At 37.7% G+C, this 23944-nt stretch overlaps 1 protein-coding gene across 1 annotated transcript in view; it reads left to right on the forward strand.

The window, feature by feature from the left end:
• The first annotated feature begins 3524 nt into the window (after positions 1-3524).
• The window catches only part of SMC3 (structural maintenance of chromosomes 3), a 38019-nt gene continuing 17599 nt past the window's right edge, over positions 3525-23944 (forward strand). Inside the window, exons 1-13 of the mRNA XM_061162617.1 lie at positions 3525-3679; positions 4662-4737; positions 10457-10495; positions 11995-12062; positions 16347-16418; positions 17019-17098; positions 17365-17443; positions 18575-18692; positions 19674-19849; positions 20363-20443; positions 20667-20831; positions 21132-21253; positions 22374-22587. Coding sequence (XP_061018600.1) covers positions 3665-3679; positions 4662-4737; positions 10457-10495; positions 11995-12062; positions 16347-16418; positions 17019-17098; positions 17365-17443; positions 18575-18692; positions 19674-19849; positions 20363-20443; positions 20667-20831; positions 21132-21253; positions 22374-22587 — 1305 coding nt within the window. The 5' untranslated portion in view covers positions 3525-3664. The remainder of the gene's footprint in view (positions 3680-4661; positions 4738-10456; positions 10496-11994; positions 12063-16346; positions 16419-17018; positions 17099-17364; positions 17444-18574; positions 18693-19673; positions 19850-20362; positions 20444-20666; positions 20832-21131; positions 21254-22373; positions 22588-23944) is intronic.

Raw genomic sequence — 23944 nt, forward strand, 5'->3', positions numbered from 1 at the left:
AGCTCAAACATGTTTCTGGGTCCTGAGAGACTGGAAGTGTGCAGAGGCCAGCTGAAAAATGAAGTCCTGGTCCTTATTTGTTTCATATGGGTTGCAATGGATCCAAAAACTCACTGCTGTGGTCACTTTCCTGGTCCATGCATGCACAATCACAATAGATGTTATTAACAATTGACAAATACTGTAAGCAACTAGGGTAGGGGGTCCCTGGAGGGAAAGAACTGGATATAGCTTTTGGACATCAGACAAGCCATTTTAGTCCTAAACCATTTTGTGACCTAAGCCTGACCACAATGCTTGCCCTTGAACAGGTCTTAGTAATAATGATCTTAAGGGAACGAAAGAACAAACTGCTAACATGCAAGAGAAGTAACAATAGCAAAGACAATAAATCAGTTGTAAACCCTCAGTTCTGTTTCCACAGTAAAGATTAGCCTGAAGAAATTTCTTGAACTGTTTTGCAAAATGTAAATCCTCCTTGCAGGGCTCAGGGCTTCCCAGATGGCGCTATTCGTGAAGAATCCACTTGCCAATGCAGGAGACATAAGAGACATGGGTTCGATCCCTGGGTTGGGAAGATCCCCTGGAGGAGGGCATGGCAATCCACTCCAGTATTCATGCCTGAAGAATCTCCATGGACAGAGGAGTCCTGGAAGGCTACAGTCCACAGGGTTGCAATGAGTCAAATATGACTGAAGTGACTTAGCATGCATGCATGCAAAGCGCTCAACCACCAGATCAACTGGAACCTAAGGGATGATGATGTTGACTTTTCCTGACCCTCGTGACTTCAACCAACCAAAGCTTTGACTCTGTCTCCCTTACCCTAGTTCTACGCTAAATTCTCCCCTGCTCAAGCCTCTTAATGAATATGCATCCACCACCCAACTCCTTCATGAATATACATATACCCTCAGCTTCAGTTCAGTCGCTCATTTGTGTCCGGCACTTTTTGTGACCCCCATGGACTGCAGCACGCCAGGCTACCCTGCCCATCACCAACCCCCAGAGCTTGCTCAAACTCATGTCCATCAAATCAGTGATACCATCCTACCATCTCACCTTCTGTCATCCCCTTCTCCTCCTGCCTTCAATCTTTCCCAGCATCAGGGGCTTTTCCAATGAGTCAGTTCTTCACATCAGGTGGCCAAAGTATTGGAGTTTCAGTTTCAGCATCAGTCCTTCCAGTGAATATTCAGGACCGATTTCCTTTAGGATGGACTGGTTTGATCTCCTTGCAGTCCAAGGGACTCCCAAGAGTCTTTTCCAACACCACAGTTTAATTCGTCATCACTCAGTCTTCTTTATGGTCCACCTCTCACATCTACATATGACTATTGGAAAAACCATAGCTTTGACTAGATGGACTTTTGTAGGCAAAGGAATGTCTCTGCTTTTTAATATACTGTCTAAATTTGTCATAGCTTTTCTTCCAAGGAGCAAGGGTCTTTTGATTTCATTTTAATTAAGCAGTGTTTTGGAGCCCAAGAAAATAAAGTCCGTCACTGTTTCCATTGTTTCCCCATCTATTTGTCATGAAGTGATGAGACCAGATGCTACAATCTTCGTTTTTTGCATGTTGAGTTTTAAGCCAGCTTTTTCACTCTCCTCTTCACCTTCATCAAGAGGCTGTTTATTTCCTCTTCCCTCTCTGCCAAAGGGTGATGTCATATCTGAGGTTATTGATATTTCTTCCGGCAATATTGACTCCCAACTTGCCTTTCATCCAGTCCAGCATTTCGCATGATGTACTCTGTATATAAGTTAAATAAGCAGGGTGACAATATACAGCCTTGAGTACTCCTTTCCCAATTTTAAACCAGTCTGACTACGTAACCTTTCCATACTCAGGGTGGGTGGGTTGAGGGGTAGGGAGAGTGTCACAGTTCTTGAGGCACTAGCCTATTGTGTTCCTTCTTTGCCTGGCAAGTAATAAAGCCACTCTTTCTTTCTCCTCCATAATTCTGTCTCATATTTCTCTTTGGCATTGGTGCACAAAGAGCCAAGATTTTGGCAACAGAGTGGGTAGCCATTTCCTTCTCCAGGGGATCTTCTTCACCCAGGGAACCGGGGACTCCTGCATTACAGGTGGTTTCCTGCATTACAAGTGTATTCTTTACTGCTGAGCCAACAGAGCTCTCATAATATAGTCTGGAGTCGTTAATTCTCTTATCACTGAGCAGATTATGATGCTGGTCCCCTATATTGATATCAAGCTTCTCATACCTGGGAAGGAGCACCTGACAGGTATACTCTGGATACTCTCTGGAAAGGATCCAGAATCCACTATTGTGGCATAAACATTATTTAAGGCTGAAAGTATGAGTTTCTGAAATCTCTTATCTGCCTCTCAAAAGAGCTTAAAATAACACACTTGCCATAAATCCTCTCCCTGGGAACACACGGGGAAGTCTGACTCATCACTGAAGTAATACTCAAAGTATTACTACTAGCGACTTCCATCTCTTCTCCTAAGGGCCGGTTTGACTTTCCTAAAAGTCGTATGTTTTCCCTGAAGTGCTTTCTCTTTCCCTTGCCCCCTTCTAATAAGTCATTTGTTTTCCCTTAAGTGTCCTTGTCCTTTTCATCTATTTAAAAGGTACATAAAGTCTTCTTCCAGCACCAAGAGGTGTTGACAGGGATGAAGTTAGTCATTTGAAATAGTTCAACGTAGAAATAATCAGCGTTAGAACTGCCCGCCGTAGCGGGACGGGTTGCGAGGACCGACCAATTTGAGTGACTGCTGAGTGGCAGGTAATTTTACAGCGGCCCAGAGATCCGAGTTTTTCTCCTGCGATTGAGGCAGATCAGATACGCCCAGGGTTGCCACTAGTACCTCCAAGCTTTTAGGCTCTCAGGAAAAAAGGCGGGGGAGGGGTTTTAATCTTAACTAAATCTTTGCGTTGCAGTCGTCCAGTCTGCCTAGATTTATAGCAACTGGCAGAGCAGTAACAGCTCCGGGATATTAATAACTCTGACAATATTAAAATTAATTTTCTAGCGTCAAGTCCATTTGGGGCTGTCCTGAGAGTGGGGAGTCCAGAGCCAGTGGGAGCCATTCTAAACTTTTACAAAAGAGAGAATAATAGAGGACCAGGGATTCTGCCCACCGAGTTTCTCCCCCGGTCCAGTACTCTATAGGTTCGGGCAGCCGCGCCGCCCGCCCCAGCTCGCTATTTCCAAACAGCGCGAGACCACGGGGCCATCAACTCGCACCGCTACTGGCGCTTGGACACCCTCTCAGCTTTGGCGCCGAACCTTTCTCCACCTTGTGGCCGCAACCATTGGCTGCGCGCTCGGAGGGAATACAGGTCAATCTCACGACCAAGGCTTTTCCGAATGAAGTTTCCGACTAATTCTCAGGAAAAATTCACCTAAAAATTGAGGAGTCAAATGAAATTCAGCTAACGACATCGTAGAAGGATCTTTTGCTGAAAAGATAGAGCAGATCTGACTCTGATTCCCCCACGCTCCGAGGGAAGCTGCGAGGGTGGTTCCGTCCAAGGCGGGGACTCCGCCTCCCTGGGTGCCGCCATTTTGTTTGGCTAGAGGGGTGCAAGCGGCGCTTTGGGGGGAGGGGTCTCTCAGGCGCCTCACCTAACCCCGCGGCCGAGTTGTTGCTTCTTGTGGGGGAGCGCTTCTCCCCGGCTAGGGGCGCGGAACCATGTACATAAAGCAGGTGAGGCCTGTGCGTTCCTCCCGCCCCTCAGGCGCTCGTGGGGACCGCTCCTTCTGTCGGGGGTGTTGCTTCTTGCAGGGTGGCGCGGGGCTGGACAGGGACTGTGGGGGAGGGGTGCAGCTCGGGGCGCCCGCGGAGAATCGGGGCGCCCCTTTGCAGCCTGAGCCTCTCCGCAGGGCGCTTGCCTGAGGGAGGCGGGCTCTCGCGGAGAGAGCTGGAGGGGCTGGCGAGGCGGGCCTTTTGGAGGGAACCGGGCCCTCCCGGGTGGAGGAGAAGCAGCTTGGTCCTGCGGGGCTGGCCAGCCCCCTCGCGAGCTTTTTGCGTGGCGTGTGTGGAGAGAGGGTGTCCCCGGCCTGTGGGGTCCAAGCTGGGATGTCAGCTTAGCCAGGGGCCTCGCTTCTCCCCGAGTTACCGGAGACGTGAAAGGGTCCCTTCTTGCAGAATGTGTAGCGCCTTCTCATTCCGTTGTTTACTTTCTGTCAAAATGGTCTTCCCGCGCTGGAGGCCACCCCGAAAATGAGCCCATTCACACGCCTTAGGAGAAATTTTTCGGCTGGATGTGATGGACTCTGAGCAGCCCTGTCCTGGATGGGCGGCTCTGTTTTGGCCAGAGTGTGACTGAAAGGGGCGCCCAGGACCGCTGAGCCCCCCTGCATGCTTGATAGACTTTTATCCGGTCCTGTGATGGTTAGTGTTCCAGCCAGCCTTATACAGTGTATTTGATTTTGAGCGCTCGCTGATAGGCTACTAATTATAACTTCTAAAGAACACTGGCAATGATTACTGATATACGGGCAGTTTTGAGATTTTTAAATCATTTTCCAAAATAAATTTTTCTTCTCTGACATGGAAGTTTTTCTGTTTGGCATTAAATGGGAAACCAGAAAGGGAAGGAGGGCTACAGGAAAATATTAGCTTAGAAGTTATTTCTTTTGGGGTGTGTTATTTCTTTCTGAAAAAAAATCTCTCTTCTGTTTGTTAGGTTATTATCCAGGGTTTTCGAAGTTATAGAGATCAAACAATTGTAGATCCGTTCAGTTCAAAACATAATGTTATTGGTAAGTGTTCATGGTTTACTCCGTCAGTTTTATGTCTATATAGTCGTTTAAATTTGCCTATGTTAGGCTTAAGGAGACAGGAATTGTCTTGAATATCACATAAATTTATATGGTTTTTTTCTGTATTAATACTTTGCTTTTATCTGCACTGATGAAGTTGCTTCCTTTTTATGTTTAAAATACTTGGAAAAGACAGTCAAAGTATTAATTTTATTTGGTAGCCTTGTATTTATGTCTTTTAATAGATTCAAGTTTATAGTGAACAGCACTAAATTTAGCATTTCAGCTATTCTTGGTATGTCATTTCCTACTTTTAAAATGGTCACTATTACCTTATTTCAAAGATGACCATTCTTTATTCACAAATTAGGTTGTTCTAAGATTTTTTTTTTCATATTATAATGTCCAAGGACAGACCATGCAGCTGGGTGGGAAAAGCATAAACTTTGGATCATGGCAGAATGGGATTTAAATCCCAGTTCTGCCATGTATTCTTCAGACTTCCTGATGCTTCAGTTTTCTCACTTGTAAAGTGGAAATAATGATACATGTTTCTTAGGGCTGTTGGGAAGATTAAATGACAAAGCAATTATGTGAGTATAAGGGGGCTAATGATGATTGTCCTTCAATATAATAGTTAATATATAGGTTCTACAGATGATAGTGATACAGACAGCAGTGTTTTCTGACCATCTGCTGAGTTTTTAAAGACTAGATCAAATGAGTGCTTCTAGACACCAGAAAAGCATAGAACTGCTATCAACATAGATTTCAGCTATACACTGTCCTAGTTGGTTTGGTCTGCCACAACAAAATATTGTAGACTAGATGGCTTAAACAACAGGGATTTATTTTTTCACTGCTCTGGAGAACCTTTGTTTGAACCTCTCCCTCTTGAAAGAGCAGTAGTCCTGCCATAAAGGCCTCACTCCTAACCTCATGTAAATTACCTCCCAAAGACCCCCCCTCATCTCCAAAAAGCTTCATATAGTGGGGTTAGGGCTTTAACATATGAATTGGGGGTCAGGGAGAGTGTGTACCATGGAGTCCATAGCTTGAGGTGAGGTAAGATTCATACTGTTGACTGAAAAAAAAAAGCACGAGTTGGGAGTTAAGTTTTATTTGGGGCAAAATGAGGACTGCAGCCCAGGAGACAGCACCTCAGATAACTCTGAGAGACTGCTCCACAGAGGCAGTGGGAGAAGGTCAGTCTATAAGATTTTGGTGAAGGGGAAGTTCCGTGCATTCAAGCCCTTTGGTTGTTACTCAGTCACTAAGTTGTGTCTAACTTTTTGTGACCCCATGGACTGCAGCATACCAGCCTTCCCTGTCCTTCACCGTCTCCCGGAGTTTGCTCCGACTCATGTCCATCGAGTTGGTGCTGTGATCCAACCATCTCATCTCTGTCACCCCATTCTCCTCCTGCCTTCAATCTTTCCCAGCATTGGGGTCTTGTATAATAAGTTGGCCGTTTGCATCATGTGGCCAAAGTGTTGAGCTTCAGCTTCAACTTCAGTCCTTAAAGTGAATATGAATATTCACTGGAATATGAATTCAGTGGATTGATTTTCTTTAGGATTGACTGGTTTGATCTTGCAGTACAAGGGACTCTCGAGTCTTCTCCAACACCACAGTTCAAAGGATCAATTCTTTGGTGCTCAGCCTTCTTTATGGTCCAACTCTCAGATCCATACATGACTACTGGAAAAACCATAGCTTTGACTAGGCAGACCTTTGTAGGCAAAGTAATGTCTGCTTTTTAATATGCTGTCTAGGTTGGTCATAGCTTTTCTTCCAAGAAGCAAACGTCTTTTAATTTCATGACTGAAGTCACCATCTGCAGTGATATTGGAGCCCCCCAAAATAAAGTCTGTCACTGTTTCCATTGTTTCCCCATCTATTTGCCATGAAAAGATGGGACCGGATGCCATGGTCATCGTTTTTTGAATGTTGAGTATTAAGCCAGCTTTTTCACTCTCCTCTTTCACCTTCAGCAAGAGGCTCTTCAGTTCCTCTTCACTTTCTGCCATAGGGTGTCACATGCATATCTGAGGTTATTGATAGTTCTCCCAGCAATCTTGATTCCAGCTTGTGCTTCATCCAGCCGGGCATTTCGCTTGATGTACTCTGCATATAAATTAAATAAGCAGGGTGACAATATACAGCCTTGACACACTACTTTCCCTATTGAACCAGTCCATTGTTCCATGTTGAGTTCTAACTGTTCTAACAGGTTTCTCTGGAGTCAGGTAAGGTGGTCTGGTATTCTCAACTCTTGAAGAATTTTCCACAGTTTGTTGTGATCCACACAGTCAAAGGCTTTAGCTTAGCCTGTGAAACAGAGGTGGATATTTTTCTGGAACTCTTGCTTTTCTTTGATCCAGTGGATGTTGGCAATTTGATCTCTGGTTCCTCTGCCTTTTCTAAATCCAGCTTGAACATCTGGGAGTTATCCGTTCAGGAGAACTGAAGCCTCTCTTGGAGAATTTTGAACATTACTTTGCTAGCGCTTATTTGACACAAAGTTTTCTGCTAGTCAAGAGGAGCGGATGTCATCATGAAGGGATTTAGCTATTTTCTAGATATGAAGAGATGCAGGGATTGGGATCGTGAAATCAGTTCCTGAAAATATCCATCTGAAGACCAACTGTTGCACCAGTTTCCCTAGTGGGAAAGTGAGAGTGAGCAGAGAGTGCCTGACTCTCCACCCTGAATTCAGCTCAGGGTGTTGAAGGTCAGCAGCTGCAGCAGCATAGGGTTCCATCTTTGCAGAGGCAAATGGCAAATGCCCTTGTTCTGTTGCTGGCAAATGCTCTTGGCAAGTGCCAGTTTAGTTGACAATACAGAAATAAGTTAAGGGTGAACAGTGAATACTGATGTTCCCAGAGAAACTTTTGAGAATCATATTTTATTTTGAAATACATAATAAAATTTAAAAATTGAGGGCAAGAGAAGGCCTGCCGTTGAAGCGTGAGTTGCAGCTTTGTAGTTGGTAATAAAAACATACTTTTCCTTCTGCCTTAACCTACTGAAAAATCATTAATTGGTGTGCTATAAGAACAGATTGATTGTACTGGAGTTTTACTTGCATTTTGATTATAAGTATCTTCTGATTTTCATCAATCAGAAAATCTTTAGAAATGGAGAAAAGTGAGTAATTACTAGATACAGATTATTTCCTTAACTTATAAATTAAAAGTGGTTAAATATCTTAATATCAGTTTTATACAGTTATAGTATTTCCTTGGTATCTTGGATGCATGACTAAAACTTGTTATCAAATCATAGTCTTGTTATCAAATCTATGCATATAACCTAAGCATATCCCTAGATTACTTGTAATACAATGTAAATGCTATGTAAATAGGTGTAAATATAGTGTACATCATGTGTAAATAGTTGCCAGCTTGTGGCAAATTATGGCTTGTTTTTAGAACTTTCTGAAACCACCCCACCCCCTGTCTGGTTGATTAAATCCTTAGGTTTGGAACCCAGCAATTTGGAATTTGGAGGACTGACTGTAATTTTATAAATGAACTGTAAGATGATGGCCATCATTACCTAGAATGATTAAATTATATCTGTAGGGCCTCATATCAGGTAGCTATTTTACTACTTTGGTTGCAACATTAGGATTGTTAATAGTCACAGTTACAAAGGAAATTATCTAAATGTTCTTTTGTTTAACTGAAAAAAAAAACCATGATATTGTTTAATGTATTTTAAAAACAAGTCCCTTAATCATGTAAGAAAGACCAAAAGTAATATACACTGAGATTGATCCTAAACATATCTTTTGAAAGCTTTGTTTAATGATTTTTGACCCTTGGAAAAATAATGATTTGAAGGCAGGGAGATAACCCGTGTGCTGATACTTATTTGATGTTTAAATGTAATAACCATAAACCTTTTTGAGGTTATCTTTTTTCCTATCCTTCTAACAAAAGAAATATACATGACTTTGTAGAACATAAAGAGCATAGAAGATAAAAGGAAAAAAAATTAAACTGTAGTCATTCTACCCAGAGATAGCTATTCTTACTGTTAATGATCTATACTTGAATTAGTCTGGCTTTCCTGGAAAACAGAGCTCTAGGCCTGCTTAGCTGCCGAGGCCTTAATGGGAGAGTGCAGTTTGAGGGTAAGAGTGAGGGGAGAAGTGGTCATACCTTTATAAACAAGATAAATCTGGTTTGCGGTCACATTGGATAACTTCCAGACAGATATTGTGTAGCCATCTTATATAATCACAGTATAGTTATCAATGTCAGTAAATTTAGCATCAATACAGTAATCTTTTATTTTCTAGTTATGTAGATTGACCCAGAAATGTTCTTTATAGCATTCCCCCCCTCTAGCATTCCCTCCCTCTAGTACAGGATTTAATTTACGATCAGGCATTGCATTTAGCTGTCATGTCTCTTAATTCTCATTTAATCTGGGTCATTTCCACAGCCTTTGTGTTTTACATTGTTAGTTTTGAGAAATATTATGTAAATGATGTGTCCTTTTCAGGGTATTCCATGTGGAGGCACAGGATATCCATCTGCTTCTTATTGATGATGATACTTTTGATCAGTAAAGGTTGTGTCATTTTCCCACTATAGTTAGGGTTTTTTTCCTTTGCAACTGATAATGTGGAGAGATTTTGAGACCATGCAAATACTATATTCCTTATCAAAATTCCCCCTTAGATTTAGTATTCATCAATAATTCTTGCCTTTATTCTGATAGTTACAGGATGATGATCTATTTCCAGCACTCCTTTCACATTTACCCTTTGTTGTTCTGCTGTAATCAAGCATCCTTTCTCCTTATCTGTTTATCTTTTTATTTTCAGTATGGACTTACGAATTATTCTCCTCCACTTCCACCCAAGCCCTAATTTATAATTCATCTAATTATTTTGGTGCTCAAATTGTCCTAGATTTCCTTAGTAGAAGCCCCCTCCCTTCAAGGTGGCCTGTGTCTTGTTACATGCCTTTTTTTTTTAAAGCACTTCATTACTTTCTGATCTCTTTAGAATTTACTTTGGATTAAAGATGATGACTTTGGGGCTAATTTGTTCAGGATATTGGTCAAGATTGAGAGAGAGTGACAGTTATTCATGACTCTTAACAATGAAAATTCTGCTGAACAGAAAAGTTCAAATGAATTCATATCTGATGCATTTGATTTTCTCTTATGTATAGAATTGCTTATTTCTGAATTCAGGTAGTAAAACAAGTGCCTTATAGTTGTCTGTATTTTTGGGATTCTGAGACTATACTTGATGTATAAGGCTGATCAGAAAACTGTTTAACATGGAAATGGTTTGTGAAATTTTAGTGACTGTTTAAGTATTTTAAAATTTTAGCATGTGAATCTTTAAATTGTTAAAAGTATTATATACAATTAAAATAAAATTACATGTCCATTGTAATGATTATAAATTATGAAGACCAGGTAGTATGTTTAGTTATTCCTGTTAATTTTAAACTATGGAGAAAGAGCAAAAAAGTAAACAAATAAATTGCTTTAAGAAAAAAACTGAACAGTATATAAAAACTGTACTTATTTGGTAATTAAAGCTGTTTTATTATTTGCTGTTCACTGTTCTGTTGTATTTAAGTTTTAAGATGTTTTGTTAGAAAATAAGATTTTATATCTTTGAATACTTTCAGTATAAAATTTTACTGTTTTTTATACAAAATAACATATACTTTTTGAAATTTTATAGTGGGCAGAAATGGATCTGGAAAAAGTAACTTTTTTTATGGTAGGTATTGTATTTTTAATTCTAAATATAATAAGACCTAGGTATCTTAAGGTAGTTTATCTGAGGTTATGTCTGCATGAAACAGAAGAAATACTTCTTCAAACACGATTGCAATTTAATGTAGAGGGTTTAGAGTGTAAGAATCTGTGCTCTATGCTAGTGGCTAATTAGCCATGTGAGATTACGCAGAACAACTTCTCAAAGTAGTCTTTCACTTTAAAAACAGGTATTTACCCTGCCTACCTTAGATGAGTTGTGAGAATCAAATGAGATTATAGGAGTGCTTTCTAAACTTCAGTGCCATATATAAATGTTGTAAATGCAGAGAGAGAGAGAAAGAATATAAGTGCAGTAGAATAGTTAATATTGTTATGGGAAATAGCTTATCTGTTTCATCTAAATCAATTATTTTAATAAAAGATGGAGGAGTATAAAAAACTGTATAGACTCAACAAAAGAGTTGTCAGAAGGTAGTAAATAGAGCTTTGAAAACTATCTCTGAAGATAAAATGCATTTAAGAATAGTACTGCCTGTGTTAAATTCTTTGGGGAGAAAAATATTTTAACAGATTTGGACTATATAAGGAGTAGGTTGAAAAATTTTTAAACATCTTAGTTGAGGGGTGCTTGAGGAAAAGGGAGCATTAGTAATAGCAGAAGTTTTGTCCCTTCTCTGCTCACGCTTTAAAGGGCACTCTGTATCCCATCAGTAGTTTTAATTTGGGGATGGTGAGAAGGGTAGGATTGGAGTGGAAGTATTTCTCTAGGAGTTTGAATTTGTCCCCTCCAAGGTGATTATAAAAGAAAACCAATCCCCACCATCACCCCCAGCATACACATTCATATACACACACTCACTCTTTTAGAGTGTCAAAAGTCTCTCAGATGGACTGGGAATACAACAGTTGAGTGAAGAGTTGCATTTCTAGGAGAGGGTGGTCCAGTTATGCATTCTGTGGAAGTGGCATGAATGATACCTTATTTATAGACGACAAAGGGCACGTAAGTACTGCAACAGAGAGTAGAAATCTGAAGCATTTCCCAGTATTTCCTACATAGTTCTGTTTCTTTTGACAAAGTATCCAATTAAGGATATTATAGGAATATATCCTATTTTGTTAAGTATTTTAAATTATATCATTTATATGTAGTGGATAAAAGCAAATATAGCATGAAACCTAAACACGTATACTTTGATCAAGAGTTATACCTTAGTTCCACTTGTCTTTTTGTGTATTTCAGTGTTTTCTTTTTATTTTCTTACCTTAAATGTTTCCGTGAAAGCTTGTTAATATTTTTCTAATATCGTCATTTTGTAGCTGATTAGTCTCTACAGGCAAATTTTCTGCATTCCTTTTGTCTATATGAAACAGTTAATCTACTTTATCTGTATTGTTCAATACCTGATAGATACACTGTATTCTCTGAAGGTATGGGAGATTATAACTAAAGCACAAATCTTTTTTAGATTGTACTAATAGTTGTTTTTATGTTTCTAGCAATTCAGTTTGTTCTCAGTGATGAGTTTAGTCATCTTCGTCCGGAACAGCGATTGGCTTTGTTACATGTGAGTGAGACTGCTTTAAAACATTACAGGTTTTAAGTACTTCTAAAAATACATTGTCAGTGCTGCTAAACAAAATTATTTTTTCAAGTTTCAGATCTTTTGTGAACATGACGCAATATGTTTCTTGTGTATATGTTCTGCTATGAAATTTAGTGTACTATATTAATGCAGGATGAAGGCTTAATTTTTATATAATGGTTAAAAAAAAATGTAGGAGTTCCCTATGGATGGATATATGTTCCATATAAATATAAATTCTTTATACTTTAAATAAAGAATCTGGAATCTGGCTTGCTGAGGAGAAAAAAGAGTTGGGTTGGGAATTAGAAACTTTAAGACTCAGAAAGTGAAGTTGCTCAGTCGTGTCCGACTTTTTGCGACCCCATGGGCTATAGCCTACCAGGTTCCACCATCCATGGAATTTTCCAGTCAAGAATACTGGAGTGGGTTGCCATTTCCTTCTCCAGGAGATCTTCCCAACCCAGGGATTAGACCCGGGTCTCCCGCATTGTAGGCAGACGCTCTACCGTCTGAGCCACCAGGGAAGTCAGAAGTTAACATGGAGCCGCAGAAAAGCAACCATTACAAACTTAACCACATAAAATTATTTTTAGCCATATTGGTACTTAAATGGTAACATTTTCCAATAAGAAAGTGTGTTTATAGTAATGAAAATTGTTAGAATGTTTTCATTAAATTATAAATAATAAACACTTCTAGGTTAAGAAAGTATAAAGGTCTATGATAAAATGATGTACCTCATCTGTCTTATTTAAATATGGCTTATAATTACTTTTAAGACCAGAAAGCAGGATTCTTCAGTGTATCTACCCAGTGTCTCTCAGACTTAAAGTTTTTTTCTAACCATTATCCCCCACCCCCCCGCCACCCCTGCCCTCTGTTTTTTTTCCGGTTGTGCCATGTGGCTTGCGGGATCTTAATTCCTCAACCAGGGATCGAACCAAGGCCACGGTAGTGAAAGCACTACGTCCTAACCACTGGACTGGCAAGGAATTCCTTCTTCCCACTCTTAAATTTTAATTAAAAATTTTTTTTTTAATTTGAATTTTTAGTCTGTACTCAGGATTGATTCCGTATAAGAAAATCTCTGTTTAGGTTTCTCAGATTAGCATTAAAAGAATAATTTCTTTAGATATTATTCTTTATTGTATTGAACAAACTTCGTAACAGTTTTCACAATCTAGAAATTATCTGGGCTTGTTAAGTAGCTGGGTCACAAACTGATCGAAACGTGACGTTTTAAATGCGAATGTTTTTGTAGCAGATTTAAAACTATATAGAATATCTCAAATGTTTAAAAAGACAGTTCCAGTAATTATATGCTTTGTTAGGGTTCCTTTCTAACATTAAGGTGAATCTATAAGAGAAAAGCCTCAAGGTGTTTTATATATTAGCAAATAGGTAAAATTGGGTGGCTCTGGGGTCTTGTGCTCAAATGAAGTGGTATGTAGAACAAAGCCTATGTATATCTAACTTTGACATCTTTTGCATAGTTCTCATTTTTTAAATTCAGAGTCAAAGTCTATTTGGGGGAGGGAAAAAAAGGTTTGTGGCTGAGTATTGTTATCCTAATCCAGCGTCTGCTGCTTTGGCAAGAGGATTTTCTCAGTACAGTTAAGTTGCTCAGTCATGTCCAGCTCTTTGCAAGCCCATGGACTGCAGCACACCAGGCTTCCCTGTCCATCACCAACTCCCGGAACTTGCTCAAACTCAGGTCCATCGAGATGGTGATGCCATCCAACCATCTCATCCTCTGTCATCCCCTTCTCCTGCCTTCAATCTTGCCCAGCATCAGGGCCTTTTCTAAAGAGTGAGTTCTTTGCATCAGGTGATCAAAGTATTGGTATTTCAGCTTCAGTATCAGTCCTTCCAGTGAATATTTAGGACTGATTTCCTTTAGGATTGACTGGTTTGATATCCTTGCAGTCCAAGGGACTCTCAAGAGTCTTCTCCAACACCACAGTTCAAAAGCATAAATTCTTCAGCGGTCAGCTTTCTTGGTAGTCCAACTCTCACATCCATACATGACTACTGGAAAAACTATAGCTTTGACTAGGTGGACCTTTGTTATCAAACATCTGTCTCTGCTTTTTAATATGCTGTCTAGGTTGGTCATAGCTTTTCTTCCAAGGAGCAAGTGTCTTTTAATTTCATGGCCGCAGTCACCATCTGCAGTGATTTTGGAACCCAAGAAAATAAAGTCTCTCACTGTTTCCATTGTTTTCCCATCTATTTCCCATGAAGTGATGGGACTGGATGCCATGATCTTAGTTTTTTGAATGTTGAGTTTAAGCCAACTTTTTCACTCTCCTCTTTCACTTTCATCATGAGGCTCTTTAGCTCTTCTTCGTTTTCTGCTATAAGCGTGGTGTCATCTGTGTGTCTGAGGTTATTGATATTTCTCCCAGCAATCTTGAGATTCCAGCTTGTGCTTCATCCAGTCCAGCATTACACATGATGTACTCTGCACACAAGTAAAATAAGTAGGGTGACAATATACAGCCTTGACATACTCCTTTCCTGATTTGGAACCAATTTGTTGTTCCGTGTCCCGTTCTAACTGTTGCTTCTTGACCTGCATACAGATTCCTCAGGAGGCAGGTCAGGTGGTCTGGTATTCCCATCTCTTTAAGAATTTTCCACAGTTTGTTGTGATCCACACAGTTAAAGGCTTTGGAGTAATGAATAAAGCAGAAGTAGAATGTTTTTCTGGAGCTCTCTTGCTTTTTCTATGATCCAGTGGATGTTGGCAATATGATCTCTGATTTCTCTGCCTTTTCTAAATCCAACTTGAACATTTGGAAGTTCATGGTTCACGTACTGTTGAAGCCTCGCTTGGAGAATTTTGAGCATTGCTTTGCTAGCATGTGAGATGAGTGCAGTTGTACAGTAATTTGAACATTCTTTAGCATTGCCTTTCTTTGGGACTGGAATAAAAACTGACCTTTTCCAGTCCTGTGGCCAGTGCTGAGTTTTCCAAATTTGCTGACATATTGAGTGCAGCACTTTCACAGCATCATCTTTTAGGATTTGAAATAGCTCAACTGGAATTCCATCACCTCCACTAGCTTTGTTCATAGTGATGCTTCCTAAGGCTCACTTGAGTTTGCACTCCAGGATGTCTGGCTCTGGGTGAGTGAGCACACCATCATGGTTATCTGGCTCATGAAAATCTTTTTTGTATAGTTCTTTGGTGTATTCTTGCCACCTCTTATATCTTCTGCTTCTGTTAGGTCCGTACCATTTCTGTCCTTAATGTGCCCATCTTTGCATGAAAAGTTCCCTTGGTATCTCTAATTTTCTTGACAAGATCTCTAGTCTTTCCCATTCTATTGTTTTCCTTTATTTCTTTGCATTGATCACTTAGGAAGATTTTCTTATCTCTCCTTGCTATTTTTAGAACTCTACATTCAGATGGGTATATATTTCCTTTTCTCCTTTGCCTTTCACTTCTCTTCTTTTCTTTTCTCAGCTATTTGTAAGGCCTCCGCAGACAATTATTTTTGCCTTTTTGCATTTCTTCTTGGGGATGATCTTGATCCCTGCCTCCTGTACAATGTCATGAACCTCCATAGTTCTTAAGGCACTCTGTCTATCAAATCTAATCCCTTGAATCTATTTGTCTCTTCCGCTGTATAATTGTAAGGGATTTGATTTAAGTCAGACATGAATGGTCTGGTGGTTTTCCCTACTTTCGTCAATTTAAGTCTGGATTTTCAATAAGGAGTTCATGATCTGAGCCACAGTCAGCTCCCGGTCTTGTTTTTGCTGACTGTATAGAGCTTCTCCATCTTCTGTTGCAAAAAATATAATCCATCTGATTTTGGTGTTGACCATCTGATGATGTCCATGTGTAGAGTCTTCTCTTGTGTTGTTGGAAGAGGGTATTTGCTATGACCAGTGTGTTCTCTTGGCAAAACTCTGTTAGTCTTTGCCCAGCTTCATTTTGTACTCGCAAGGTCAAACTTTTCTGTTACTTCAGGTATCTCTTGACTTCCTACCTTTGCATTCCAGTCCCCTGTAATGAAACGGACATCTCTTTTGGGTGTTAGTTCTAGAAGGTCTTGTAGGTCTTCATAGAATCATATAACTTCAGCTTCTTTGGCATGAGTGGTTGGGGCATAGACTGGATTGCTGTTATATTCTAGTCTGATAGAAATTTTCCTCCATTGAATCGGGCTTATTACCTGCACTAAACTTTAAAAATATTTAAAGAATGTGAAAATACCACTTAAATGACATTAACTTTTTCTTGTGTTTTAGGAGGGTACTGGTCCTCGTGTTATTTCTGCTTTTGTGGAGATTATTTTTGACAATTCAGACAACCGGTTACCCGTGAGTAACTGTTTTTTTCTTTTCAGTAATAATGCTGAGAATTTTATTGATGCAGCTGACTTTTGTCATGCTTTGAAACTTTTATTTATAGCTGTACTTAGGCTTTTATGATTTGTATGTGTTAGTCACTCAGTCGTGTCCAACTCTTTGTGAGTCCCTGGACTGTAGCCCTCCAGGCTCCTCTGTCCATGGAATTCTCCAGGCAAGAATATTGGAGTGGTTGCCATGCCCTTCTCCAGGGGATCTTTCCAACACAGGGATCAAACCCAGGTTTCTTGCATTGCAGGCAGATTCTTTACTGTTTTAGCTACCCAGGAAGGCTTTTATGATTTAGTTTATACTAAAATAATTATAGCTTACATACTAATTTTATTTTAAAATTTTGAATATTCTGGTAAACAAGTGGGAATGTGCAAGCTGTTGTAAAAAAAAAAGGTCTTTGTTGTAGAATTGAGTATTCAATAGCATATCTTTAGTGAGATAATTGAAGTTTCAAAATAACTGCTATGGTGAGGGACTCTAAAATGACCCTATTAACTGAAATGTTTCCAAAACATTTACTATTAGATTTATGTTTGAGCTTTTATGTTTTTTTCTTAGATCGACAAAGAGGAAGTTTCACTTCGAAGAGTTATCGGTGCCAAAAAGGATCAGTATTTCTTAGACAAGAAAATGGTCACGTAAGCATTTTTATGCTTATAATTTTTATACAAAAGAGTAAAAGTATTTTACTTGGCTCGTATATGAGGTGCTTTTGCCTCAGGTTCAGCAAATCATTATTTAGAGCTCAAGCATAAGAATCAGAAGATTCCCTGAGGCTGATATAAAAGATAATTTAATGACTGTTCTATACTTCTTCATGCTCCTTAACTCAAGGGTTAGTGTATTCTTTGCTTATTGTTAGATTGTTACATATTTGAAAAATTTTTTAATTGTTTATCAACAGGAAAAATGATGTGATGAACCTCCTTGAAAGTGCTGGTTTTTCTCGAAGCAATCCTTATTATATTGTTAAACAAGGAAAGGTAAAAAATGTGTATCTTTTTAAATGGAATTTGTTTTCTGATTATATTCATTGAATGATGAATTTGATTTCATTCTAATGGTTAAATTCGGGTGAAAATGGACCTTACTGTCTTCTGTTTTCATTGATTTATTTTGCACTGAAGTTTGTATTAAAGTACCTTTTTTGTGGCCATAAAGTGCAAAATAGATCCATTGCACAGTGTGATAAAAGTATTTCAGCAGAATTATTTAAGTGGATCGTGTTTTCTTAGTGATCCGAAGATACTTTTGGTTTGTAGAAGTTAAGAGTATTGTAGAAACTTTATAAAACTCACATTTGAAAAAAGTTACTTTCTGAAATTAATACTGTTAGTATAACACACTAGAAAGCTTACATTACCAGAAATCTGCCATAATGCTACATATTATTTTCCCTTAATCAAAATGGGATTTTTTACAGTTTTTAGGAGTTATATACTTTCGCTGATTGTTCTGCTATTTCCTCATATATTTTAACTATATATATCTAAAATAATTTATTTTTCTTACAACATATCCTGCAGGGTCCTAATAGTTTTCTGTTGTGCTATTTTGGACTAGGGGAGAATCCTTTTAAGATGTCCACTTCTTATTTCATGTTGGAGGTGTTTTTAGCTATGTGTTGGAAAGCTAGCATTCAGAAAAAGGGATTAGGAAGAATATGTGTTTCACTTTTAAGAGCAAGATTTTTGAAAAGACTATCTTTATAAGAAGTTTCTTTAAAAGGAGGCTGATTTGAAAGCAATTACCTGAGACTTCCTGCATGCATGCAGCATAGGTTCCTTTGTATTATTTCAGTGTCCGCTCATAGGTCATTTCACAGAAGCCATCTATGTTGTCTGCCTCTTTTATTAGAGCACTGCCATCACCCTAACTCTTTATGCTATAATTTCTTATTTTTTGTTTTTGGCATTTATAGTGTAATGGTATGTATACTTCCTGGTTTTTTTCTCACTAGAATGTAGGTTTTTTGAGGGTAAGATCTTTTCTGTTCATTGCTGTTCTCCCATTGTGAACTCAGTACTTAAAACTTGGCATGTGAATACCTTTCAAGGTAGAGTTCTTAAAGAGCAATCTATCTCTGTAAATAATTACTATTCTAAAATTTTTAGATTAACCAGATGGCAACAGCACCAGATTCTCAGAGACTAAAACTATTAAGAGAAGTGGCTGGTACTAGAGTGTATGATGAACGAAAAGAAGAAAGCATATCTTTAATGAAGGAAACAGGTAAAATAAATGTTATTCTGCCTTATTTCTTCTATTCCGTGAATGCTTTTTCATTGTGTTATACTTGAGAGAAGTTGTCTATTCTCAGGAGAATATTGTATAATAATTTGCCTGTGGACGGATTGGAAAGAAAATTAGTGTTAGGCAGTTGAAAGTTTGAGAATTCTAACAATTTGTCTCTTTGAATAAAGAATTGTTACTGTGAGATAATAGTGCCATTCTAGGTCAGCTGCTTTGTGCCTTTAAAGTCTTTCTCATTATTAGTGAGGATAAGACATTTGGATGTATTCCTCAGGGGAAAAAAATGCTGAAATATTAGTTGGCGTTAGGTTTTAATTTATTCAGAAGCAAGTAAATGTAAAACTTAAACTTTGAACTTGGACTCTTTCTTAATATGTTCATTATGGAAACTCAACTTTGCCTTTCAAGTGCTGTGCCCTTTCATGGCTTGAGTCAGAAACCCTTACATTCAAAATCTAAATAATAGTTACCTGATATTGAGACTTTAGACTTGACCTCTCTGGTCCAAAGCTTTCCCATTTGTGAAGTCCTTTTTTATAGTTTGTAGTGGCGCATAGAGGAGCAAAGTAGCACCATGATTGGAATATAGTAAGTATTCAGTATATGGCAACTATATAGATAATGCTGTTATAAGAATTGAGAATCAGTGACACCAGTGATATTAAGGTTTTGTTTTTGTTTTTCCTAATGTCATGGGGAGGCACATTAACTTTTAAAGGAAGCTTAAACAGAGGCCTGTACCACATGTAATATAAGAATCAGTGTCACCATGTATAAGTTTATTGTCTTATACTTTCCATAATAAAACATTTTAATTGCCATTTTAGTATCTTAGATTTGGTTATCAATTAACATCAAAGAAATAATGCTAACGTGCTTAAGATTAACACAGTATATTTGAGAATTGATACTAATACAAATTTTATTCAACTCCTTCACCCTTCTCCCATTTTTTTTAAGAGGGAAAACGGGAAAAAATCAATGAGTTGTTAAAATACATTGAAGAGAGATTACATACATTAGAGGAAGAAAAGGAAGAACTAGCTCAGTATCAAAAGTGGGATAAGATGAGACGAGCCCTGGAATATACCATTTACAATCAGGAACTTAACGAAACTCGTGCTAAACTTGATGAGGTAAAATACTTACCTTTGTCACTTGTTTAATTTTATTTTTATGAATATATTTAAACTCATATTTATACTTTTCAATGATTTTTAAATACAGGCCTCAAAATTTTAAAATATCTTAGTGAATTCATTACTCAGCAGATTTATTCTTTGAGTTTACTCCAAGGAAAATGACCCATGAGGTCCTTGCTGTAGTTGTATCTGACATATAATTAGGTGGTGGTGTCAGGCAGACCAGGATGAGAAGAAAACAACTTTTACGGTTTCACGAATTTCTTTCTTGGCTTTTTAAAGTGTATTTTGTAATTAGTATTGCTGACATTTTGTACAAAAATGAGTTTTAGGTAATGCTGAAAACTCCAGGCATTTTCTGTTTAAAACCACTACAGTTATTTTTGGGGAAAAAATTTTGTAAGTGAATGCTTGTTTTAAGGGATATTTAAAGATTTTTGCTAGATGTTATAAAATATTGAACAAACTCAAAATGGGTTAGAAATCATAGCTTGTTTTTTTTCCCAGCTTTCTGCTAAGCGAGAGACAAGTGGAGAAAAATCCCGACAATTAAGAGATGCTCAGCAGGATGCAAGAGATAAAATGGAGGTAAGGTTATAAACTTGGGTTCGGTTAATTTGTAAGTTAAACTTTTTATACCAGAATTATGGAATGGTAACTTCAAGTAGGGGTGTCACTGGGATTGAGTATTGGAAAGAGTAGTACTGAAAGTTTAAATGAGAGAAAAAGAAGAGACAAACCAATGGTGTCCTGATTTTGCTTTTGTATTTCTAGTTGTCTAACTTGTTTCTATTTGATACTTTTTGAATAGGATATTGAGCGCCAAGTTAGAGAACTGAAAACAAAAATTTCAGCTATGAAAGAAGAAAAGGAACAGCTCAGTGCTGAAAGACAGGAACAAATTAAGCAGAGAACTAAGTTGGAGCTTAAAGCCAAGGATTTACAAGATGAATTGGCAGGCAATAGTGAACAGAGGGTAAGTTAAAATGCTGAAAATGAAAGACACAAGTGTTCAGGTGAGTGGGAACTGCAGAGGACAGTCCCTTCTGTGACAGGGGTGCATGCTTGAATTTTTGTAAAAATTTGGCACATTAAAATAATTTTCATTCAAGTTGCAACTGACTACTATCAGTTACTTACATTTAAAAATTAGTTTTATGTTGCAGGGTCAGTTTTTTCATGAATTCTTTTCATGAGAAAGTATCTTATGCTAGACTTATAAATAAGAAAAGTTTTTAAACAGATTGCATTTTTACTTATCTTGCTTTATTTACAGAAACGCTTATTAAAAGAAAGGCAGAAGCTGCTTGAAAAAATAGAAGAAAAGCAGAAAGAACTGGCAGAAACAGAACCTAAATTCAACAGTGTAAAAGAAAAAGAAGAGCGAGGAATTGCTAGGTCTGGGACTTTTTTCACCAATTCTAATTTTCTACATGGTTCCTCTATAGAACCTTATATAAAGAATTATAGGTTAGGAAGTTAGTAATTAAAGGCAAAAAGTAATTGAGGGCAAAAAGTTAAATGCCCATTTCAAAGTAACAGCCAATACTGTGGGCCAGTATTAGTGTATGCATATTGCCTGTTTAGAAGCCCTAGGAGATCCACAGTATCCTCACTATAAATTTGACAGATGTAAGGCTCTGGGAAGTTCAGTAACTTGCCCATAATAATTTAGCTAAATTTTGGACTTTTAAAAACATGAATGATGATTGTTCTTTTTTTTACCCAAATTGTATCCTGCTGTGTGTTCATTCTGCCACTTTCTTTTCATACTTGATGTCTTTTAACATCTAGACATTTTAGTTTCTGTCTGTAGATTAGACTTGCCAGTGTTTGCTGACTTCACAATTTAGTACATTATCGTGTTTTTATGCCACATATGTTCATTTTAGTGAATTTCCTGTTTATATTCTTTTCTCCATTTTTTTCCTGATTTTTTTTTTCTTACTGTTTGATAGCATTGTTTTATATTATCTGGGCATTAATATTTGTCCTGTATGTTGTATGTGTTTTCTCTTGCCTTTTAACTTTTATAATGTCTTTCATTGTAAGGTGTTGAAAATATTTAAATAGTTAAATATAGTTGGAGCATTTTTGAAAATCCCTGAGGTAGGGTGCTAGATTTGTCTAGGTTTACTGATTAACCCAGACCAGGAAGGACCTTAAATCCTTAGAGGATGGGCTGTTTTACCTGAATTTCACTGTGATTTTGAAGTTAAATTAATGTTATATAGAGCTAGTCTTAGAAGCTCTATTAGATAACAGTTGCTTTTTATACTTAATTCTTTTTTTTTTCCCCCATGTGTCTTATGGGGTCTTAGTTCCCTGACTGTCAAAGCCAGGCCCTCAGCAGTGAGAGCACGGAGTCCTAATCAGTGGACCACCTTCCCCTTCTTTCCTTCTTTTATGGAATTATAAAAATGGTTATTGTCTCTCTCTACTCTTGAGGTATTGATTGCAATTAAACTTGGTTCTTTTCTGTTCCCCCCTTCAATCCATTCTCTTCTATCTTGTGTAGATTGGCCCAAGCTACCCAGGAAAGAACAGACCTTTATGCAAAGCAAGGTCGAGGAAGCCAGTTTACATCAAAAGAAGAAAGGGATAAGTGGATTAAAAAGGAACTCAAGTCTTTGGATCAAGCTATTAATGACAAGAAAAGACAGATTGCTGCTATACATAAGGATTTGGAGGACACTGAGGCAAATAAAGAGAAAAATTTGGAGCAATATAATGTAAGAACTTTCATAGCTGCTTTGTGAAATTGTTGAGTGTGAACATGTGCAGGTTTACCTGTTTCTTTAGGTTTTGTTTGTAAATAGTTTATCATAAAATACACAAGACAGATACTTAATTAGATAAGACCAGCACAGTTTAATATTATACATACAGTAGTTCTTTTTTTAAAGATTTTTTTTACCATATCAGTGAGTGTCCATATAGATTAAATATATTTTAAAATATATTTTTTATGAGTCAGTAACATGTACTTGGACTGTACACTTAACTGTAAGTGATACCACACAAATCTAAAATGACTAGTAATTTAAAATTTTTCCATTTTTATATAATAATATTCTATCAATGTAATAACTTACTGCAGAATATATTTTGTTAACACATTGTTGATTTTATAACACTTTCTAAATGAATTAAACATTCACTCTACATGTTTAGTTAGCATTTTCTTACAAATTGAAGTAGAAGATGAAATCATTACTTTGAATAAGAAAGATTTTAAATTACTTAAAATTAGAGAGAAAAATGCTTTCTTAAATGCTACTTGTGGATATAGTGATTGGAAGATGATCGAAGTGGTAAGAAGGGAGTGTGTAGGACAGGTGTAGGTTAAGAATATATATATATATATATATATATATTTATTTATTTATATATACACATGCCTAGAAGGAACCTTTTTACCTTATAAGGTCTTCACCTTTGTTATGGTCAGTTTATCAGAAAAGTCACTGAAAACATAAAGTCTTAAATATGTATATATATATGCATTTCATGTATAATATTTACATGTATTTATATATAAATATTTAAAGATAAGTGTATGCTTATGTACCAGTCTTTATTTTTAGACATTTTTTAAAGAGCATCTTTGGGTTCACAGCAAAATTGAGAGGAAGGTATAGAGATTTCCCATATATTACCTACCCCCACACCTGAATAGCCTTCTTTATCAACATTCTCCACCAGAGTGTATACCAATCTTGATGTAGAACCCAAGGTATTTCTTATGAATATGAGTAGTGATTGGCATTCTGAGGGGACTTTTGTGTTATGAGCCACACATGTAAATACAGTTCTCCTTAAAGTCGGATGAAAACAATTCAGGATTCAGTATAAGATCATATATTGCATTTAGTTGTCATGTTTCTGTTATCTGCTTTAATCTGCATCAGCTCCTCAGTCTTTCCTTGAATTTGTGACTTGACATTTTGAATTACTGTTATAAAGTATGTGCTTGTGTGCTCAGTCGCTCAGTTGTGTCCAAATCTGCAACCCCATGGACTATGGCCCACCAGACTCCTCTGTTCATGGGATTTTTCAGGCAAGAGTGCCGGAGTCAGTTAACATTTC

The sequence above is a fragment of the Dama dama genome, chromosome 15 (assembly GCF_033118175.1).
Source record: "Dama dama isolate Ldn47 chromosome 15, ASM3311817v1, whole genome shotgun sequence".
Classification (NCBI taxonomy): Eukaryota; Metazoa; Chordata; class Mammalia; order Artiodactyla; family Cervidae; genus Dama; species Dama dama.